The following is a 22,594-nucleotide window of genomic DNA, read 5'->3' as shown; positions in this document are numbered from 1 at the left end:
GTGCGCCCAAGTCCGGAGGGCGGAGCAGGGTCTGGTCCGAGTCCTGAAGGCGAGGCGGGAGCAGGGATGGGTCGGCGATGACGGTCAGACGACGGACGGCTGCAGGCCTAGGAAGCGCAGGGCCAGGACGAGCAGGCCAAGGAACAGCAAGAGACCGAGCAGCAGCCGCAGAAGCGTCCGCGCGGTGGAGCCGGGGGTCCGCCCGGCTGTTGACTGCACATACCGCTCCACTGCATCCGCGAAGCTGAACTTGTCCGGCACGTAGCCAAGCTGGGCGCGGGCCTTGGCGATCTGGAAGGTGTGCGTCACGGCCACACTGCGCACCTGCGGGGAGAGGCGGGACAGCCGCGGGGCTGGACTAGTGGGCGTGGGAAGCAACCTTGTTTCACTGGGACGGGAGAGGGTAGGGATTTCCCTTGCGTCGCACAGCGATTTGAAGGAAATGGCAACCCACTCCAGTATTCTTGCCTGGAAAATCCCATGGACGGAGGAGCCTGGGAGGCTGCAGTCCATGGGGTCGCAAAGAGTCGGACACGACTGAGCGACTTCACTTTCCTTTCCTTTCCCAAAGTGTTGGATCTCGCGCCTTCGATGTCCTCATGGGGAGGACTTCCTTTCTCTCTTCCGCCCCCATTTTCTTTGAGGGCGACGCCTCCAGGATGTCTTTTCTGCTTCTCCTCACCCTACTGAATCTCTCAGTCCCCCAAAAGTAAAGGCCCCACCTCTGCACTCCCTTCCCTGGCCTAGAAGATGCTGGGGCTCAGGAGGACCTTGATACATTCTGCCTGTAGCCTGGGTGCAGCTCTCCGGAAATAAGTGTCTCCAGGGGACACCCTGGGCTTTTCAGCCCACAGCCCCAGATCGAGTCTGGGCAGGCAGGTCCCTGGGCACAGCCTTCACTCCCTTGCTGATTAACTGAGCTTCCCTAAGAGAGGAATTCAGTTATGCAGAAGTGCTGACTCTCCAGGGTCTGAGCAGCCTTCCCTGCTGGCAGAAGTCCTGGGGCCCACAGGCTTCAAAGGTAGTACTGACAGCTAACAAGTACTGATTTGGCACCCTGTGCCTGTCGGGCTAAATTCTTTCTGGGCCTCGTCTCATTTAATCTTCTGAAATGCTAATACCACCGTCTCCTCTTGAAAATTGATCAGAGAGGTTAAGTGACTTGCCCAGGGCCACACAAGGGAGCCAAATTCTAGCCCATGCCTTTCCCTGCTATGTTAGGACTGGGAGGATACCCTCCCACCTGATTCATTTCTTCCGCTTTAGTTCCTCAGCTGGACACTGGGAAGGAGTCCACTAGCTGCTTGATTCTGCTGTGGCCCTGTAACAGCCCTTGGGGTCAAGCCCCTGATCATGAAAGCTAGTGTGGGAAAGAGGGAGAGAGGCCAGTTCTTGTCCCTTTTTGCCTCAGCTAGCAAGTTCAGGGTTTTGGGGGATACAGCTGTGAACTAGATAAACAGGGGTCCCAGATCTCAGGCTTGGATGTCACCTCCTTTGAGAAACCCTCCCTAACTTCCTCAGAATTGGTTTATATGCCTCTTCTGTGTACCCTGAACTTTCTCATCATTTCCCCCAATATAGTCCTTATCACAGTGTGTTGAGTTGCCTGGTTGTTGGGCTGTCTTCCTCCTTGGATGGGCTGTGAGCTCGCCATTAAGTGAGATTATAATCTTTTTGCCCTTCCTAACTTACCAGAGCATCAGGGACAGTCAGATCAGAGACTGGACTGGAAGGATTTTGCAAATAATACCAAACAGCACTTGTTGCTTTACTGTTTATGAAAGTGAAAGTTAGTCACTTAGTCGTGTCCAACTCTTTATGACCCCATGGACTGTAGCCCACCAGGCTCCTCTGTCCATGGAATTCTCCAGGCAAGACTAATGGAGTGGGTTGCCATTTCCTTCTCCAGGGGATCTTCCCAACCTAGGGATTGAACCCAGGACTCCCACGTTGCGGGCAGACTCTTTACTGGCTGAACCACCAGGGATATACAGATTATTACTGTTTAAAATCTGCATTAAAATATACTCTCTTTTAATAAACAACAAGGTCTTATATAGCACAGAGAACTATATTCAATATTCTATGATTATGGACATCCCTGGTGGTACAGTGGGTAAGAATCCACCAGTCAGTGTAGGGGACATGGGTTTGATACCTGGTCCAGGAAGATTCCACGCGCCAAAGAGCAACTTAAGCCCATGGGCTACAGCTACTGAACCTGCACTTTAGGGCCAGTAAGCTGCAACTACTGAGCTCCCCTGCTGCGACTGCTGAAGCCTATATGCCTAGGACCTGTGCTCCACAGCAAGAGAAGCCACTACAGTGAGAAGCCCGGGCATCAGGAAGAAGAGTAGTCCACGCTCATCACAACTAGAGAAAGCCCAAGTGCAGCAACAAAGACCCAATGCAACTCCTCCCAAAATTATATATCCTATGATCAACCATAATGGAAAGAAAGTGAAAGTTGCTCAATTGTGTTCAACTTTTGCGACTCCACGGACTATACAGTTCATGGAATTCTTCAGGCAAGAATACTGGAGTGGGTAGCCTTTCCCTTTTCCAGGGGATCTTCCCAACCCAGCGATCAAACCCAGGATTCCCTCATTGCAGGCAGACTCTACTGGCTGAGCCACCAGGGATAAACAGATTATTACTATTTATAATTAATAATTATATAATTTATGTATAAATTATAACTTTATATATAAATTATAAAATTTATAATTATTACTGTTTATAGTTATTATTGTTTACTGCATTAAAACATCCTCTCTTAATAAACAACAAGGGCCTGTATTGCACAGAGAATTATATTCACTATTCTATGATATGGACATCCCTGGTGGTACAGTGGATATGAATCCGCCTGCCACTGCAGGGGACATGGGTTTGATCCCTGGTCCAGGAAGATTCCACGCGCCAAAGAGCAACTAAAGACTGTGGGCTCCAACTACTGAGCCCGCATCTAGGGCTCACAAGCTGCAACTACTGAGCTCCTCTGCTGCAACTACTGAAGCCTATATACCTAGAACCTCTGCTCCACAGCAAGAGAAGCCACTACAGTGAGAAGCCTGGGCATCAGAAAGAAGAGTGGTCCCTGCTCATTGCAACTAGAGAAAGCCTGCATACAGCAACAAAGACCCAACACAACTCCCCCCAGATTATATATATTTGAAAGTCGCTCAGTCGTGTCCAACTCTTTGTGACCCCATGGACTTAAATAGTCCACGGAATTCTCCAGGCCAGAATACTGGAGTGGGTAGCCGTTCCCTTCTTCAGGGGATCTTCCCAACCCAGGAATCGAACCCAGGTCTCCCGCACTGCAGGCAGATTCTTTACTAGCTGAACCTCAAGGGAAATCCCAAACCATAATGGAAAATAATATTAAAGAAAAAAATGTAAGGATATATAACTGAATCACTTTGTTGTGTAGCAGTAATTAAGACATATAAGTCAACTATTATTCAATAAAAAAATATCTCTTTTAAGCTGTATATGCAAATAGGAAGTAAGGACTGTTCTACCTCCATTCCTCAGAACAATGCCTGGCATACAGTAGGTGCTCAATACAAGTTAAATGAATGAAAAAAGGCTATGAAGTCAACTAGAGGGCTGGTTATTATGTCATAGACTGGCCAGCAGAAGGCGCCAGAGCCACGGTGCCCAGAAACTTCCCAACTAATTAGGGATCCCTTGCCCCCAAATTGAACAAGGAAACCTCAAGCGAGGGGAGAGAAAGAGGAGCCAGCTCTCAGCCCGACCACAATTCAGCAGTACCTTGGCAGTTATTTTATGTGAATATGAAACCTGACATTTCACAAGCTAGTGGTTAAGCTTGGAATCTTTTAGATTTGGTCTGGGTTCAAATCTCAGCGCTGCTACATAAGCAAATGGTGATGGGCAGTTTATTTTACCCTCCCCCCCCCCCCAATCCAGCCATGTGTTTCGCTTCCTCCTCTGTACATGGAAGTGACAACAGAATCCACCGTGTATAGTGGTTGTCAAGATTAAATGAGATAAACACAGTGCCTGGCACTTCATCACCACTCAATAGATGGCCCCTATTTTTATTTTTCTCTTCTCTCTGCTAGTCCGGATGGCTAAAAGGAGAAACCAGAGGGAAGTGCTTCTTTCCATGGCCCATTCTTGATTCTCTGAAGTGGGGAGCACTGAGCTTTGAATGTGAAGCCAATTTTATTTTATTTTATTTTATTTTTGGTGTGAAGCCAATTTTAGAATGGTGGGGGCTTGGTGTGTGTATGCATACTCAGTCGTGTCCACCTCTTTGTGACCCCATCTATGGTAGCCTGCCAGGTTCCTCTGGCCATGGGATTTCCCAGGAAAGAATACAGTGTGGTTTGCCATTTCCTCCTCCAGGGGATCTTCTCGACCCAGGGATCGAACCCATGTCTCCTCCATCTCCTGCGTTGGCAGGCAGATTCTTTACCACTGAGCCACCTGGGAAGCCTTGAACCAATCAGTGATTGGTTCACTCTAGTGCTCACAGTTTTTCACCATTAAATGAGATACTAATCTTTTTGGTCTTCCTAACTTAGCAGTGCATCAGAGACAGTCAAGTGAGAGAGAAAGGATTTTGCAAGTAATACCAAACACCACTGTTGCTTTACTATTTACAATCTGCATTAAAACATCCTCTGTTTTAGGACTTCCCTGCTGGTACAGTGGATAAGAACCTGCCTGCTAATGCAGGGGACATGGGTTCAATTCCTGATCTGGGAATGTTCCACATGCCTCAGAGCAGCTAAAGCCCATGTGCCGCAACTACTGGAGCCCATGTGCCTTAGGGTCCATGAGCCACAACTACTGAGCCTGTGTGTTGTAACTACTGAAGCCCCTGCACCTCGAGCCAGCGCTCCTCGGGAAGAGTAGCCCCTGCTCATCACAACTAGAGAGAAAGCCTGCACATAGCAACGAAGAGCTAGCACAACCAAGACTAAATAAAGGAAATACATGAAAAAGTAATGTTTAAATAAAAGCATCCTTTTTTTCCCCAAAACATCTCTTTTAAACTCTATATGCAAATATAAAATGCATCATCATTATTTGAGAACAGTGTTCTTAACACAGTAGGTCCTTACTTAATATATACTTGTTCAATGAGCAGAAATTGTGAGCCTCAAACTGTGATCTTGAATGTGTGTGCCTTGTGTGTGTGTGCGTGCGTGCACGTTGACAGTTGTTGGGGAGTAGAGACATTCCAGAAAGTGAATGTCATGGAACCTGCCTTCGGGAGCCTCCAGTCTGGCTGGGAAGGCAAGCTGCTTATGAATGAAATGACAGTGATGAAGGATGGGCTTGGAGTGGTCACCCTTCAGACCAAGAGAGCACAGCCTAAGCCAAAGCCCAGGGGCTGGGACATGATGAAGGAGCTGGCCCTAGATTTGGGCACACATGGGAGGTTCTGAGACTTCAGACAAGCATCCAGTTATGGTGTCAGAGTGGGAAAGGAGAAGGGGCAGGAAGGCAAGTGAGGGGCACCAGGGCATAGGGGCTCCCTTACCTCACTCCGGGTGAGCAGCGGCGGGAGGCTGCAGATGGGCCTCAGGGCCAGATGCAAATACTCCATCACCGTGGCTGTGTGGGGAGAGAGGGACCAGTGAACAGGTGCCTGCTCTTCGCAAACTCCAGGGAGGCTCTCAGGGGCAAGTCAGTTGGGGGCATTATTTGCTTTGCTAGCTGTAATCTTCTCTTTGCCAATATTTTCCTGTTCTTGGGATTCCTTTAAATCAGTTTCTCAGCACAGCCAGGGGCACTTTACTTGGTGATGAAATATGTCACAAGTAAGTTGTTATTAACATTAAAAGCCTGACATCTTAAAATAAATCTGAGCAGATTCAAAGTGATATCTACAACCATGTCTCTCTCACTTCTATTCCGGTATGCTCTCTTGAGTCAGAGAGAAAGAAGTTGGGGCAGTGATTGAACTCAACATGTGCTTTATACTGGATCACTTTTTTAAATGTTCCAGCTTCCCCCATCCCCTTGTACTGGCAGAATGCTGAGATAATAGGTCTGGGATGTGGCTGAGGCATTTCTAGATTTTAAAAGCTCCCAGGTGATTCTACTGTGCAGCGAAGGGTAAGAAGCTCTGAGTTACAGTTAGCTCACTGGGAACTGGGAATTTATAGATAATTCACTCAAACTGCCAGAAGCTGCAGTTGAACTTTTCTCAGCTGGGGGTCAGGAGTGTCACTCTTGGTGGCGATGCTGTGCAGGGGAACCATTCTGTGCGGGTGCCCTGGGAGACAGAATTCTGCAAACCCCAGCTTTCAATGGCAAGCATCCCAGTGCTCTTAAAGAGCAACAGATCCAGCTGAGGTTGTCCAGGAACTCAGCTATCTGTGACTGGAGGGCCACTTATCCCCTGGGGCTGATCACTCCATGCCTGACACACGCTCAGCATTCCAGCTGGAAGGAGGCCAGCAGAGAGACACTGGGGCGTGGGAGTAAGACTGACCTTCAGGGTGAGGAGGAGAAAGTGAAAGTCACTCAGTCCTGTCTGACTCTGCAACCCCACGGACTGTAGCCTGCCAGGATCCTCTGTCCATGGAATTCTCCAAGCAAGAATACTGGAGTGGGTTGTCATTCCCTTCTCCAGGGGATCTTCCCGACCCAGGGATCAAGCCTGGGTCTCCTACACTGCAGGCAGATTCTTTACTGTTGAGCCACCAGGAAAGGCCCAGGGTCAAAACTGAACCTCCATATGTCCCAAAGCAGCCTTAACTCCAGGCTGGCCTTGGTGGATGGGGCAGCCTCAGGGCTCCCCATCCTCTGCCTGGCTTCGCACCTTCCAGCGCAGCAGTGGGGCTGGGAGTGGGCTATGGAGTCAGATGAGCCCAGTGTGAATTCTGCCTCTCCTGCTTTCTCAGCATGGCCCTGTGTGTGGGCAGGCTGCTAACCTCTCGGGGCCTCAGTTGCTGCATCTTTACAATGGGCCTAATCACACCCACCTGCAAGTGGGGTAGAGTTTAAACAGGGCCGGGACTAGGGTGAAGTGAGTAAGGTGCCTCGAGGGCAAATTTAAGGAGGCACCAGCTCTCAGGGCTGGGCAAGTGCAGATCAGGTTTGGAGCATTTGACTCCTGAGAGTGCAGGTCTCCTTAAATTTTGTGCCTTTCAGCTAGGTCCTGGCTCTGGGTTTAAAATGAGGTAATGCATTGCTGCTTTCCGACCTGTGGTGCTAGAGAAGACTCCTGAGAGTCCCTTAGACTGCAAGGAGATCAAACCAGTCAATCCTAAAGGACATCAACCCTGAATATTCATTGGAAAGACTGATGCTGAACTGGAAGCTCCAATACTTTGGCCACCTCTGAAGAGCCAACTCATTAGAAAAGACCCTGATGCTAGGAAAGATTGAAGGCAGGAGAAGGAGACGACCGAGGATGAGATGGTTGGATGGCATCACCGACTTGATGGACATGAGTTTGAGCAAGCTCTGGGAGATGGTGAGGGACAGGGAAGCCTGGCGTGCTGCAGTCCATGGGGTTGCAAAGAGTCGGACACAACCGAGTGACTGAACAGCAATGCATGTACATCTGGCACGTGGAGGGTTTTCACACACACACATACACACACACACGCACACACACACCCTTCCTTACCTGACAGGTAAACCCAGGAAGTAGGAACCTGGATCCAGGGTTGGCTGTACCCCAGCTTCTCAAACTGCAAGGAAACATGGCTTGAGGCGAGAAAACAGATACCTGAAGGGCTAATGTGCAGAGGCCACAAACTGCCTTTACCCCAGAGTTGTCAGAGCACCTCCTGGCCCCTCCTCATCTGCCCACCAGAGCGGGCAGACCCCACAGCCAGCCCTAAGTTTACACCAGTCTTTAAATGAAACACTATGACCTGGAAAACTAAGTTGGGAATTGACAGCACAGAGCAGGTTTTTAAACTTGGGCTCATTCCCATCATTTAGTTATTTTTTTACATCTGCTTCACCCAAACACACTCTAAGGCACTTATATAGAATTTACAGTAGTCTGCTAGGCTCCTCTGTCCATGGGGATTCTCCAGGCAAGAATTCTGGATGGGTTGCCATGCCCTCCTTCAGGGGATCTTCCCTACCCAGCGATCGAACCCACATCTCTTGCACGGGCAGGCAGATTCTTTACCACTAGCACCACCTGGGAATGTATGACCCAGGAATTCCACTCCCAGGTGTAGACCCAAGAGAAATGAGAACATATGTCCACACAACTATTAATACACAAATGTTCATAATAGCATTATTGATAACAGTAATTTGGGAAAACCCAAATTTCTATCCACTGATGAATGAATTAACAAAACTTGGCATATCCACTGAATGGAATTATTTTTTTGGTAATAAAAAAGAATGAAGCACTGATATGCCACATCCACAGCAAGGATGAACCTTGAAAACATTATGCTAAATGAAAGAAACTTAACATGTTGTATGATTCTGTTCATAGGAAATGTCCAGAACAGGCAAGTCTATAGAAGCAGGGAGGAGATTAGTGGTTGCCTGTGGCTAGGGGTGGGGTGGGATGAGATGTAAACAGAAATGACAGCCAAAGAGTATGGATTTTGGAGGGATTGTTTTTGGGGAAGGTGACGAAATGTTCTAAAATGTGTTTCGGTGATGGTCATACTACTTTTAAAATACTAAAAACCATTGGTTTGTATGCTTTCAATAGGTGAACTGTATGGTCTATAAATTATATCTCAATAAAGCTGTTAAAAGTTGACATGCAAAGGGCCTGAATACCCTGAAGATATAGCCTCCAGTGTGGGGTTTCTGGTCGACCCTGTCAAGGAGTCTGTAGGCTGCTGGGAGAGGAGGCCGGGATTCTCAGGGTGGGGGCTGTGCCTCCGTTTGTGAAGGCCAGCACCTCCTTTTGTGTTTTGCCCACCTCCTGCTTACCTCTTTCAGGGCCTCCCTATAAAGTACGGAGGTGGGGGGCCCACAAGCCAAACTTCACAAGACATCAACATAAGTCAGGAAGTGGGCTGAGAGGGACCGTGGCAAACTCGGGGAGCTCCTGGCCTCCTAAAGGGGTGGTCATGACTCAGTTCCAGTGTCACCCAAGTAGACACTGTTGCCAAGCTGGTCTTTCATGTGAAACCTCCTGAGCTTTTGGAAAGTGGAAAAAGTGACAGGGAAGGAAGACGTGGGGATCCCGGAATTCTCACTTGGGTTGGTGACGTTGTCTGGGAACCTACCAGTGGAGCCATCCACTCGAAGAGGTTGACGCTCTCCCCGTCATTGATGTAGTACGCCTGCCCGCTCTGAGGGGACACGCGGGGAGGGGGATGTCAGGCACAGGGCCATCACCTGACCCCGTCCTCTCTGATGGCTCCTAGCAGCTGCCCCAACTCTCCATTCTCCCGAGCAGCCCTGGAGAAAGATCTGAACAAGTCCCTTTGGATTCCGGGGCTGCCAACTGACTAGCTGTATGACCTCAATGGAGTCACTTAAACTCTCTGTGCCTCAGTTTCTTCATCTGAGAAATGGGAGCATAATAATGGGATCTCCCTCTTGGGCTGATCTCCCTCTTGGGCTTACATATATAACAATATATGTAAGATGCTTAGCGTTTGGAGACTGTCACTCTGGGATCAACAACATCTACCTCTCAGGGTCATTTCAAGGAGCTAAGGATGCTCTAAAAAGTATCATCCACTCCCCGCCCCCCAGCTCTCCTGGGCTGACAAGCCCATGAGGCAATTTGAGTTGGCGAGATCTGTTGTGTGTGAGCCAGGAATCCCCTAGGGATGGGGGGGCGCCTGCCTGCAGCCTGGGGGGTAAGGAGGGGGAGCACTGCAGGAGACTCACGGCCACGTGGCCCTTGGCGGCGGTGAGGGCTTCGGCGGCCAGCGCGTGTGCCTGCACCAGATTGCGAACGTGGACCCAGTTCATCTGCGTCCGTCGGTCCCCAAATCGGAACATGAACAACCTCTTTTTAATGTGGCTCTGGTGGAGGGGGGGACAGGGTGAGAAACACAGACGAAGCCTGGAAATGGCTTTTAATTCCATCTCCAGGCAGACGGCTCCCCAATTTCTAGCTTCAGGCCAGACCTTTCTGTTCCAGCCCCACTAAACCTTCCTGGCAGACGTCTCCACTTGGTGGCCCATTTGGTTGCCAGATAGGCAAGGCAGAGTTGCCCTGTCCTGTGAGTGCCGGACCCCACTTGGCCACTCCTGCTTTCCCTCGGCCCACAGCACCCAGGGCTCAGGCCAAAGCTCTGCAGCCCCCTCTGGCTGTCCCCTCCCTCCCTCTCTGCACCCAACCCATCTGCAAACGCAGTTGTCTCAGCTGTTACTATCTGTCCCGAATCTAGCCACTCCTCATTGCCTTGACTGCCACCCTCATTGCTCACCTGGATACTGAAATAGCCTCTTAACTGGTCCCCCACTTCCACCCAAAGCCCCTGTGGTCTGTTCTCCACGCAGCTGGGGATCTTTTTGAATCCTAAGTCAAATCACGTCTTTTCTGCTCAGAACCTTTGGGACACCTTTCTGGCAGGTCAGATGGCTAAGGAGACCCTTTTGCTCTGGATCCAGCAACACTCTGACTTGCCTCCCACCGAACCCCTTGGTCTCACTCAGCCCCAGGCACTTGGCTTCCTCCTTGGAACATGCCAGCAGGTTCACACCTCAGAGCTTTGGACCTCCCATGCCCTCTGCCTGGAAGGTTCTGCCTACCTGTGTGAAACACCTGGTCACCTCAAGGGGCTCAGTGTCCATACTCAAAGAGACTCCCTGACTGTCGGCACCCTGGCTTTCCCCCATCCCGGTGCACTTTCCCTCTTCCTCCACAGTCCCCGGCACCTTCGACTATTCCTTGTCATGTGAGGTGTTTTTTCTGTTTCTCTTCCTGTGAGGATATAAAGCCCACAGGAAGGGGGTAGAATTGTCTATTTTGTTCACTGTTAGTGTTAGTTACTCAGTTGTGTACAACTCTTTGTGATCCATGGACTGTAGCCTGCCAGGCTCCTCTGTCCATGGGATTTCCCAGGCAAGAATACTGGAATGGGTAGCCATTCCCTTCTCCAGGGATCTTCCCGACCCTGGGATCGAACCTGGGTCTCCTGCACTGCAGGCAGATTTTTTACCATCTGAGCCTCCAGGGAAGTACATCCCCAAACCTGGAACTGGTTTTCATTTCCAGCATTATGTCCAAACTCTCTCCTCTGTTTGGATCACCTTCTCTCTACTACCCCATTTCCTTGGTTAGCTCATTCCCTATTCAAACAGCACAGGTGTCACTTCCTCCAGGAAGCCCTCCTGGACATCCCCTGCCAGGCCCTCTCTGCTGTCTCCCATCTTCTCCCTCTCACCTCAGCCCTTACCACCCTGAACCTGTGACTGTGGCACCTGTCTCCCTGACTAGGCTGTGAGAAACCTGAGGACAGGATCCAGAGCCCCTTGCAGCCATATCCCTGGCACCCAGCCTTGTTTGGAGAGAAGTTTTCTGTGTGAAGACCCAGCAGCATGAGATGAGCCCTCTGGCCCTCGGGGAGCCCACATCTGAGCAGGGCAACAGTTTCCTCTGCCTCTCTGGGGTTGTAACTCCATGTCTTCTCCATGGGTACCACGCCTGGCTGGAGTACCCCCAAGAGCAGGAGTTCTCCCAGAACTGAGGGTCCCCCGCTTGGGGCACTGACCCAAGACTGACATGGTGACCATGGGACCTCATTCACACAATTTCAGCCGGTTCCTCCCGTGCCTTCAGCCTCGGGCTGGAACAACGTACCGCCACGCGGGGCAGGTGCCTCTGCTCTTCGGGGCCATAGATCCCTGGGGGTCGGAGCACACATGTCCTCAGAGAGCCTCCTCCTACGACACAGGGGAGGGCAGTCAGGGACCTAGGAAGGGGTGGATGAGCAGGAAGGGGGATAGAAAGGCTGTCCACATCTCCTGGTCCTTACCTGGGCAGGTTAGTGGGATAGGCAGGTCCTTGGAGTTTCCTCATTCAATTAATTATTCTCTCTGAAGATCAGCTAGTCATTCAACAAACCCTATTCAGAATCATCCCCCTCCCCACCCGCTTTGCATTGGGTCCTGGGATGGACGCTGTGAAGAATCCAAGGAGGACCAAGAAATGGTCCCTGAACTCACAAAACTGACAGGCCAGTAACAGAGGCAACACCTATGTGCATGGCCCATGAGAGTTTAACCAGCTCTGACAGACGTGATCGCCTTTGACTCCCACGAGAGTCCTACTGTGCCCATTTTACAGATGTGCACAGACCCACGTGCCCTCATGCCAACAGCTGTAGCTCTTTCTTTCTTCTAGTCATTAGGTAAGGTCCATAGGGCTCTCAGAGAGGTTTTACTCTGTGTCTGGTGCCCTCATCTGATGCTCTGGTAAGCCTTGAATTTTTCCCTCCAGGCAGCCCTATGAGGTGGGAGCTGTTATTATCTCTATTTTATGGAAAAAGGAACCAAGGCTCAGAGAAGAGATGTGATTTGCCTAAGGGCACACAGCTCAACCTAGTGGAGCTGAGATGGAGACCCAGGTTCAAGCTGTTTCTACTAACAGCTCTGGAGACACAATATTAACAACTAGACCCTCAGCTCTCTCAGCCTTGGTCTCTTTACATGGAAAATGGATGCTTTGTAACTAGTGGTTGCAGTTACCCTTTCCAGACAACCAGAAAGGAAAAGGCTAGAGCCATTAGCATGAGATCTGGAGGTCTGTTCCCCCTCTCTGCTGTGTCAGCAGAGTTTCCACAATAAGATAGAGCTTGGTCCAGGGTTTCCCAAATTCTCTACTGAGGGGTCCCCATTGGTGGAAGTGGGAGCCTGTCACCCTGTGGGGGGAGGTCTAGGAGTATAGCCTGAAGAGCTGCCCCAAACATATTCAAGCCTTAAGAAAGTCTACAAAATTTTCAATTTATTCTAGTTCATTTGTGTTTAAGATTTAAAACTTTTTCAGCTACTATTTGTAAATTATTTGACTCCCAACCCCATCTCCTTAACTGAGATGGAGCCTCCTGGTAGATGTTCCACTCCCCCGAGGCTCAGGTTCCCCAAGCAGCCTGCTCCCAGTTTGGGGAGCTGAGTGTATATCACCCTCTGGGACCGGAAGCCCACCTTTCTTTGGGAGCTCCTTCCCCTTTGCACCAGGTCTGGGGGGGAATGTCAGTCTAGATACACCTCTCTTCTCTGAGGTGGCATTCTAGGACCCAGGCTGAGTCCTGCCATCTTCTCACCCAGGAACATAAGTCTGTGCATCCCGCTGACATGGGATCTAAAATCCTAAGAGTGGGCTCACCCTGAGAGACTGATCACCAGCTCCTGCCTCCCAGGTCCCTGGAATCGCCCTGACCCTGTCATTTCTAAGCCCTGGTGGTCACTTTTCTGGATCATATTTTCCAGAAGCTATCACATATCCTTCTAGTATAAATTCCCTTTTCTTTGTAAATTAGCCAGGGACAGTGACACCAGTTCATAGCCTGCTCCTGACTCTCCATAGCTTCCCTGACTGTTCCTTCTCCAGCACCCTCACTTAATCACGAAGCCCAGTGTAGTGGGTTGAATGGCGGGCCCCCAAAAGTTATGTCTGTGTCCTGGAACCCATGGATGCTACCCTACTTGGAAAAGGGGTCTTTGCTGATGTAATTAAGGATCTAAACATGAAGCTGAGAGGGTAACAGGCAGGAAGGCCAGGGGTCTCCAAACAGAGGAAACAGGCTGCAAGTGCCAGACATTTTTATCTCTCTTAAGCGGCAGGAGGAAACAAACCAGCGATATTTTTTTCTTCTCTATACAAATTTAAAAGGAGGTTTCTCTTAAAATGCTGTGTTGCCATGACACCTGGTTTCACCTGAAGCTAACTACTCTCAAACCTTGAGTTAACCAATACATTTCTTTTTCTTATGGAAATGTTGTCTTAAGCTATGTTAATGTACCCCAGGCTCTATCTTCAAGTTGGTTCCGCCAAATGGCCTAACCTACTTACTCAGATGTTGTTCCCCTAATCTATGTAAATGAAACTATTTGTTTGGTAAACTGCCCTTCTACAAGATTCAAGTCAATCGTTTTATGGCCAGGGATGAATTATCTGGTGCCATTCTAAATTCTAAGACATTCCTTTCTTTTCATTAACAGACTGTGAGTGATTATATAACTTTACAGTTAAGGACTAGGAGGCGGGTATTCTTTCTGCCCCCTTCTGATGCCTATGTCAGAAGCTTCCTCTATCTCCTTTATACTTTAATAAAACTTTATTACACAAAAGCTCTGAGCGATCCAGCCTCATCTCTGGCCCCGGATTGAATTCGTCTCCTCCGGAGGCCGAGAATCCCGGCGTCTTATCGCTCAGCAACAACCTTTCAAAACTATCCTGGATTATCCTGTTGAGCCTTAAATCCAACGTCAGGTGTCCTTATAAGAGACTCACAGAGGGAGAAGAGGAGAGGCCACATGAAGACAGAGGCACAGACTGATGCCAAGTGATGCCACCAATGAAGGACCCCAAGCTCCTGGAGCCACCAGAAGCCGGAAGAGTCAAGGAAGGAGTCTCCCACACACTTTTGGAGGGAGCGCAGCCCAAATGACACTTGGATTTCAGACATCTGACTGTGAACTACGGGAACCGTGAGAGAAGAAATTTCTGCTGTTTCGAGCCACCAGGTTAGTGGTGATTCGTCTTGGTGGCCCCAGGATACTCACACACCCAGAGGCATGAAGACACAGTGCCTTCACGTGGAGCTGGGGTCTGCAGGTCTCAGACTCTGCTCCAGGGCCCAGGCCACTCCATGCCAGGCTAGAGGCAGTCTCTCAGGGACCAGCTGGGGGAGCAGGGACTGGAAATCACCCAGGGAGACTGCGGCCGGACTCCTGTGAGGCAGGTATCAAGTGAGCTTTTCTGTAGACAGCCTGGAGCTAATTTTGAACTCTGGGTTACCTGGGCATGGGGTGGGGGTCGGGGGGGAAGGCTGGTCAGGCTGCAGCTGACATTGGCCACTGGGCGGCTACGTCACAGAGGGGCGGGGCCCAGGGTATCCATGACTGTCCTGACCATGGAAAGCTGGGGATGCTTGCATAAATAATTCTCAGCTGGAGGATTAGGTGTCTGACTTGTAGGAGTGCTGGTCCAGCCAGGGGAGGCCCTGATAGAGAAGAGAGTTCTATTGCACAGACTCAAACTCCTGGGAAACCCAGCTGGATGTTCCCACTGGGATACAACTGAGGTCTGACAGGTCCAGGGTAAGGAGGTGAGGTGGGGAGGATTTTAGGGGAAAGCTTTCATGCTCAGAGACCACTCAGCCACAGCTAAGTGGAGCACAGTGGTTAAGCCCCAAGGTTCTGGTGTTAGACTCCCCTGGGGGGAGGTGGGCTTTCAAACCCTACGTCCGCCACTTAAGAGCTGTGTGACCTTGATCTAGGTCAGTTAACCTCTTAGCCTCAGATTTCTTTCCTGTAAATTTGGGGATTATGATACCAAGCAACCTTCACCCTCTAAATCCACTTGGCTCCTGAGTTTAGACAGTGAAAGAAACCAGCTTTTCTGATTCTTTTTAGTTTCTGAATTTCAGAAAGCAAATATAATTTGGATAGCCAGGCCTTTACCTGAATATATTTGACTCCTGAGTTTGGAAAGAAACTGGATCTCTTACCTTATACAGATGCTGTCAAGTGATAGGAGACTTTTGCTGAAAGGTGGTGGAGCTGGGATTTGAACTCAGTTCAGTCTGATGCCTGTATGTGGGTGTTTAGTCATTGCACCATGCTGCCACCTGTCCTTATTCTATTTTTATTTGTTTATGACAATGTGATAAGAAGAAGCAATCCAGTTGGGCAACCAAGGCCAATTTTTCTGGGAGTTCCTGAAGCACCCCTCACTTGCACAGCCCTTCCAAAGCGCCACACCTCACTGCATATTCATAAATGTGTACTCTTTTTATCTAGAAGAGGATTCCCCCAAACTGGATGCCCTCCTATGTGGCAGAAAAGAGGGCTAGACTTGGGTTAACCCAAGTGTCTCCTCACCAGACCATGAGCAACGTGAGGGCAGAGATTGGGTCTGATGTTTTCCAGGCCGTATCCCTGTTGAGTGTAGGTGCTCAGAATTTGTTGGATGGTGAATATCCAAGGCCCTGGACCTCAGAGACATACACAGAATCGCTCATGTGTTTCATGCAGGCAGCAGTGGGCACGCATGTTTGCTGTGAGCAGGTCCCCAATACTTACCTGGCAGAGGCGTCCCGTTGGCCATGAGGATCAACTGGTCAGCGATGGCTTTGGTTCGGGAGTAGTGGTCCGTGTGCTGTTCAAGGACAAGGAGAACAGAGCCACCAGGTGGGGTCAGGGACACTTCGGATCACACTGCCCAGACCTCCTGGCCCCAGGGCTGCACTTCTGCTTCTGACCAATGGGAGCTCACTTCTGGAACCCCCTCTGGGATATAGCCAAGCCCTGAGCCCTACTGCCCCTCCTCTCCCTCTGGATGGGGGCCACGAACAGAGGAGAGAGTTCAGAGCAGTAATAGTGGAGTTTCCCATCAGCCACATCGCCTGTACTGGGACATCGGCTGCACTGGGATGTGGATCTGGATGCGTGTCAGATGGACTATTTACACTGAATCCTTGTGCCCACGTGGTATTTTCACATCATCGTCTCATTTCCAGCTCTCCACATCCCCACAGAGTGGTGTTATCATGCCCAGATGAAGAAGGAGAACCTCCAAGTGAAGTGGTTTGCTCAGGGTCCCACGGCAGAAAGTCACTTTGCTGGTTCAAGGCCAGGTCGGTGTGATTGCAAAGCCCTTGCTGGCATGACTGAAGTAGGAGAGTGCTTGAACCATGTCGTTTGGGGACTCTTTGCTCCTGGGTCTCACCCTGAGTTGTGAAGTTGACCCTGACTCTGCCCATCCTTGCCCTTTGAACTGTGGGTCCCACATCCACCCTGCCCACTTCTCCCAGAAGCCAGGTACCTTCTCCAGTGGGAAATATGGCACAGAGTCCTCATCGCCTTGCTCTATAGGCTTCCCGCCGAATGCGACATTGACGGTGCTGGTGTAGACAAGCCTTGGAACCCGCTGGCGGACACAAGCTGCAGTGACAGGTCACACAGCCACACACACACACACACCCCGCTGAAGTGAGCAGGGAGTCGGCTGAGGGGTGCCCATGGGGACCTCCTTGGATGAGTCCTCCCCCCACTCTCCAGCACACCCCCTGCCTCAGGAGGGAAGGGCCTCCTTCCCTTCACTTGGGGAGGGGTCAAGGCCCTGCTCTGAGTCCTTGGGGGCCAGGTTGGCTCACTCTTCCTTCTCAGTGTGGCTACTTTGCCAGGGACAGGTCAGAAGAAAGTCTCATTCATTGGGGACACAAGGAAAACACACTCTAGAATCAGAGAGAAAAAACAGGATGGAGGACAAGGCAGGACATGCCCAGAGAGCCCAGAGGTGGGTCTTCTCATTTGGAACTTCAGCAACTTTTCTTGCTCCCAACCCCTAAGCCCTCTGCACAAACTCCACTCCCGTGTCCCCAGACACCCTGAGCTCACACTGAGCCCCATGCCAGGGCCTGGGCACGCCCGCAGAACAGGAAGGATGTGCTGCCCACAGGCCCTTCACGGGGGAGGGCAGGGGGTGGGAGGGGGCTCCCACCTTTGTCCCCCTGCCCTGGCCCCCAGAGCTGGGCCTGCGGCAGCCCAGGTGAAAAAAGACGCGGCAAACACACAGCAGATCACAATCTGCCCTGAGCGCCTACCATCGATCACTACTTTGGTGCCTCCAACGTTTATAGACTCGATCTGCTCTTTTTGCAGCTAAAAGGCAAGATGGAGGTGTGAGAGTCGAGGTGCTGTCTCAGCCCTGTAGCTGAGCCTGTGTGGCTGGGCTTGGGTGGGGCAGGGTGGGGGTGCTGCAGCTCAGAGGCAGGGGTTCCGAGGGGTCCCTGGTAGTGGGGGGGCCCTGGACTCTAGTGCCCTTCTCTGCTCCCATCTGCCTGGGCTACCGGTAGCCAGATGCAGGCTACTCGCATCTGGCAGTCAGCTCCCTCACCTATGAAGTGAGGGAAGAGCCCCTTGGGTGGTTGGCAGGATTTAATAAGCCCCGTGAGAGGACCTGACGCACGGCGTGACACATAAAAGAGCCTCAGATGTGTTGGAGTGCTTCGTGGCTCTAGAAGTTTCAGCTTCCTTATCCATAAGACAGAGACAGTAATACTGTCTACCCAAGTGAGAGGGCGGGGGTGTAAAACGTAAAAACAACTGGGCCACAGTGAGAGTTGCTTGTGTATCAGGGACACGGCGAGGCCTTTGCATCTCATTTAATCCCTACAACCACACAGGGAAGTGGGTGCTATACTGATTTTCCAGCTATATTTATTCTTGTTGCCATTGTTTTCAATAGGTAATACAATCACAAGGTTAAAACTACTCAAACGGTAAAACTAATATGCAACGAAGAAGAAATTTCCCTCCCATTTCTAATACAAATGTGAGTATATGCCTTTTATTTTTTTAAAAAAATGTGTCAAATGCTGTTTTCGTACCTTGGAAATTGTTCTGTTATCAGCATATATTGAGCCACCTCATTCTTTCTCCTTCTTTTGAATGGCTGCATAGAATTTCATTGTTAGGCTATATCACAATTTATTTACATAGTCCCCAGTGGATGGGCATTTTGGTTAGTTCCTGTTTTGTTATTAAAACCAATGCTGCAAATATATGCTGCTGCTGCTGCTGCTGCTAAGTCGCTTCCGTTATGTCTGACTCTGTGCGATCCCATAGACGGCAGCCCACCAGGCTCCCCCGTCCCTGGGATTCTCCAGGCAAGAACACTGGAGTGGGTTGCCATTTCCTTCTCCAATGCATGAAAGTGAAAAGTGAAGGTGAAGTCGCTCCGTCGTGTCCAACTCTTCGAGACCCCATGGACTGCAGCCTACCAGGCTCCTCCGTCCATGGGATTTTCCAGGCAAGAGTAATATAAGTAAGTGTAATTTCTGAGCCAAAGGCTGTTGTATGCTTTGACAGATACTGTCACACTGCTCTCTGGGGAGGTTGTGACATCAGCACTAGTTGTGTCCTCACTTAAGAGATGACGAAACAGAGGCTCAGTTAAGTTAACTTAACTTTCCTAGTCACACAGCTAGAAAATGGCAGAACTGGCATTTGGTGTCACGGGCCAAATGTAGGCTGGGTGTAGCCCAGATCCTCCCTAGAATAGGTGAAGCGCATAATGAACTCCCAGGCATTAGGTGGGGGCAGGCAGAGCCGGGACCTAAGCCCTGTGTGTGGGGGGGTGTCTCACCTGCTCAGCACCAGACATTCCGTAGGAGGCCACGTGGAAAACACAGTCCACCCCTTCGAAGGTACGGTGCAGGGCTTCTGCATTGCGGACATCAGCCTGAAACAGAGAAGAAAGACACAGAGGTAGGCATTCTGGGCCCAAGTTAATCAGACATAACAGCTGTGGCAGGTCCCAGAGCCAGCCCCCTGACCCCACCCAGGCCTAGCATCTGCAGAGCCCGGACAAGCTGTGGGGTAGGATTTACTAGGTGATTCCACTGGGCGTCCGTCTTCAGCATCATCAGCCCCCTCTATGGAGCTAAGTCACAGAGAACATGCTCAGAGATTTACACGCACTGTCTCCTCACCTCCCCACAATCTCTAGTGAAGCAGATACGGTTGGTGTCCCCTTTCTGTGAATAAAGACATGAGGCTCAGAGGTGCGGGGCCCTGTGGCCGTGGTGGCCCAGCTGGGAGCTGGAGTCTGACTCGAGCCTGTGCTCTTCACTACCAGCCACCGGTTACACATCAGACACCAACTCCTGACCTCGGCCTGCACCCCGCCCGTCCCCCAAGACACCATCACTGCACCTGGACGAACTCGGTCCCTGGGCACAGCTCCCACTGGGGTCTGCGGAGGTCGAGCAGGATGACAGAGGTGCCGCTCTTGGCCAGGCTGGAACCCAGGCTGAAGCCCAGGTAGCCTGCTCCTCCGGTGACCACAATCTTCTGCCTTGAGGCCTGCACAGGGGTGGCCTGAGTCTTCTGCTGTTGAGCTGGTGTTGGGGCTGTCATTGGCTCACTGGGTCTCTGCCCAGCCCCTGATCCCCGCCTGGGTCCAGGCCCTACCTCCGGGCCAGGGGAAGGTGAAGCTCCTGAATCAGGTACTAACCCAGCTCCTGAAGCAGCACTAGGCCCCTGCCCAGGGCCCAACACTGCTCCAGACCCTTGTCTGGGTCCCAGAACATCACTAGGCCCCTGCCCAGGGCTGGACACTGCTCCAGACCCTTGTCTGGGTCCCAGAACATCACTAGGCCCCTGCCCAGGGCCGGACACTGCTCCAGACCCTTGTCTGGGCCCCAGAACATCACTAGGCCCCTGCCCAGGGCTGGACACTGCTCCAGACCCTTGTCTGGGTCCCAGAACATCACTAGGCCCCTGCCCAGGGCCCGGCACTGCTCCAGACCCTTGTCTGGGTTCCAGAACATCACTAGGCCCCTGCCCAGGGCCCGGCACTGCTCCAGACCCTTGTCTAGGTTCCAGAACATCACTAGGCCTCTGCCCAGGGCCCGACACTGCTCCAGACCCTTGTCTGGGTCCCAGAACATCACTAGGCCTCTGCCCGGAGCCTGACACTGCTCCAGACCCTTTTCTGAGTCCCAGAACATCACTAGGCCCCTGCTCAGGGCCCAACACTGCTCCAGACCCTGGGCCATGTCCTGTAGCAGCATCAGGCCTTGATCCAGGTTCTAGAACTACACTAGACCCCAGCCCAGGTTCAGACAGATTCCCCAGGCCTGAGACCCCACCCCAGGCCTGACAGACAGGGCAGCTCTGCCGGCCCTGTCCTGCAGCTTTGCAGGCCTCTGGGGAGGAGCCTGCTGGGTTGGGCTTCATCTTCTACTGAGCCATGTGGCCTCGAGATCTATCCACCTGTAGGGAAAAACAGAAGAGCATATGCTCTGGAGTTGTCTTGAGTCATGTGGATTATCAGACTCCTGGGGGTTAGGGGACTTGCTGGTGGGAATTAGAGACCCCCTGAGTTCCCAAACCTATCCCTGTAGGAATCTTGAGAGCTTCCAAGGTGGCTGCTGCCTTCCTCAGAGAGTCGGAGACAAAGCAGCCAAGGCCGTGGGATTCACAGCTCGGGAACCCAAGGCCCAAACCACATGGCTGAGATTTACACCAAACATTCCCCACTTCTCTACCAGCTCCTTAAAAGCCCGGTTCCCATGTAGTGTTAGAGGGAGATGGATCAAATCGTGCTACCTGACTGGGGGAGGGGGGCGCAGTGACTGCTTTCTGATGGGGAAATGGGGAGGGCTTCCTGGAGGAGGAAAGAAGGGGGGAGCCACGTGGGACCCAAAGGGCCTTGCTAACTTGTACGAGGGCTGGACCACCTCTGCCCTGACAACTGCTGCCTCTGGTTCTCCCAGATCCCCAGTAGTGCAGCTGGCTGACACCACAAGGCTTGCCCAACCCTCTGTGGGCTTCAGGATAAGGTCTGCGGTCCTTGGGGTCCAGCTCTGAGGATCCTGTCCTCCTCACTCAAGACTTAAAGCGAGCCAGGCTGTCAGTCACTGTCACCATCATCTCATCCCATACCTCCTGCTCCACCTGAGATTAAGGCTGGACCACAGGCCGGATCACCATTATCTTCATTAATAACAGCAGCAATGTGTACTGGGTACTCTGGGTCTACCAGAGTGTGCCAGGCCCTGTGGCTACAGAGAGAAGTAAACTCTGCTCTGCATAGTGGTTATAAAAGAAGAACAGGTGCGAGGGAGGGGACATATGTATACCTATGGCTGATACATGCTGCTCTATGGAAGAAACCAACACAATATTGTAAAAGCAATTATCCTTCAATTTAAGATAAAAAAAAGAAAGAACAGGTGCAACTGTGTGACTGAATGACCGAGTGATGAGCCCACAGGTGTTGCTGGTGGTGGTCACAGGAGGGAGTCTGGGACCGCTGTATGGTACGTTCTAGTCTCTGCCCTGTTGGCCATAGTTCTGAGTGAGGGATGTGGTCAGGCCCCATACAAGCGCTACACCCCAGATCTCAGTCATCACAGAATATGAGTCCAGTTCCCCCAGTGGGAGGGGGAATGGAGCCACAGAGTGGAGCCCTCCTCTTCCAGGCCAGGGCACTCTGCGCTGGGGAACAGTCTGTGGCTCCAGAGTGTTTTTCTATCCTGCGCGGATGCTTTCTGTGACAAAGGCTGGGCCCCTGCCGCAGGTCGAATTTCCTGGATGGGCCCTTGGGCAAGGTCCTTCTAACCTTCCTGCACCTCAGCATCCACGTCTGCCAGATGAACTCACATAACCCTGGCTGCCCTGTCCACCTCACCGACGGCAGGGCCCTCACAGGCCACCGGCACACATGCGCCAGAAGGGCTTGGATCAAGTGCTGTCCCTGGCCCCCACCCGGTCCTGTGTCTGGCACAGAGCAGGCTGTCAGTAAACAGCCGCTGAATGAATGAAACCCCCAGCAGCTGTTCTGCCTCTTAGAGCTCAGGGCTAAGCGCCGCCGAGCTGGCCCGGCACTGCAGCATTTAATCCTCCCAACAGCCTTGTGCAGCGGAGGCTTACCGCCCCCATCATCCGGGAGGGAAACTGAGGCTCAGAGAACATT

At 51.4% G+C, this 22,594-nt stretch overlaps 1 protein-coding gene across 1 annotated transcript; it reads right to left on the bottom strand.

Annotated features, from left to right (window-relative positions):
* Positions 1-84: 84 nt before the first annotated feature.
* SDR42E2 (short chain dehydrogenase/reductase family 42E, member 2) lies at positions 85-20,853 on the bottom strand. The gene is made up of 12 exons (XM_065919288.1): positions 20,799-20,853; positions 19,828-20,012; positions 19,259-19,354; positions 17,715-17,772; positions 16,934-17,052; positions 16,192-16,267; positions 11,747-11,829; positions 9,826-9,963; positions 9,213-9,278; positions 7,625-7,688; positions 5,525-5,598; positions 85-324 (listed from the first exon to the last, which is right to left on the bottom strand). Exons 1-12 carry the CDS (start codon positions 20,851-20,853, stop codon positions 85-87), a joined length of 1,254 nt encoding a protein of 417 aa, XP_065775360.1.
* Positions 20,854-22,594: the final 1,741 nt, after the last annotated feature.

The sequence above is a fragment of the Muntiacus reevesi genome, chromosome 2 (genome assembly GCF_963930625.1).
Source record: "Muntiacus reevesi chromosome 2, mMunRee1.1, whole genome shotgun sequence".
Classification (NCBI taxonomy): domain Eukaryota; kingdom Metazoa; phylum Chordata; class Mammalia; order Artiodactyla; family Cervidae; genus Muntiacus; species Muntiacus reevesi.
This window is presented reverse-complemented; position numbering and strand designations above follow the sequence as displayed.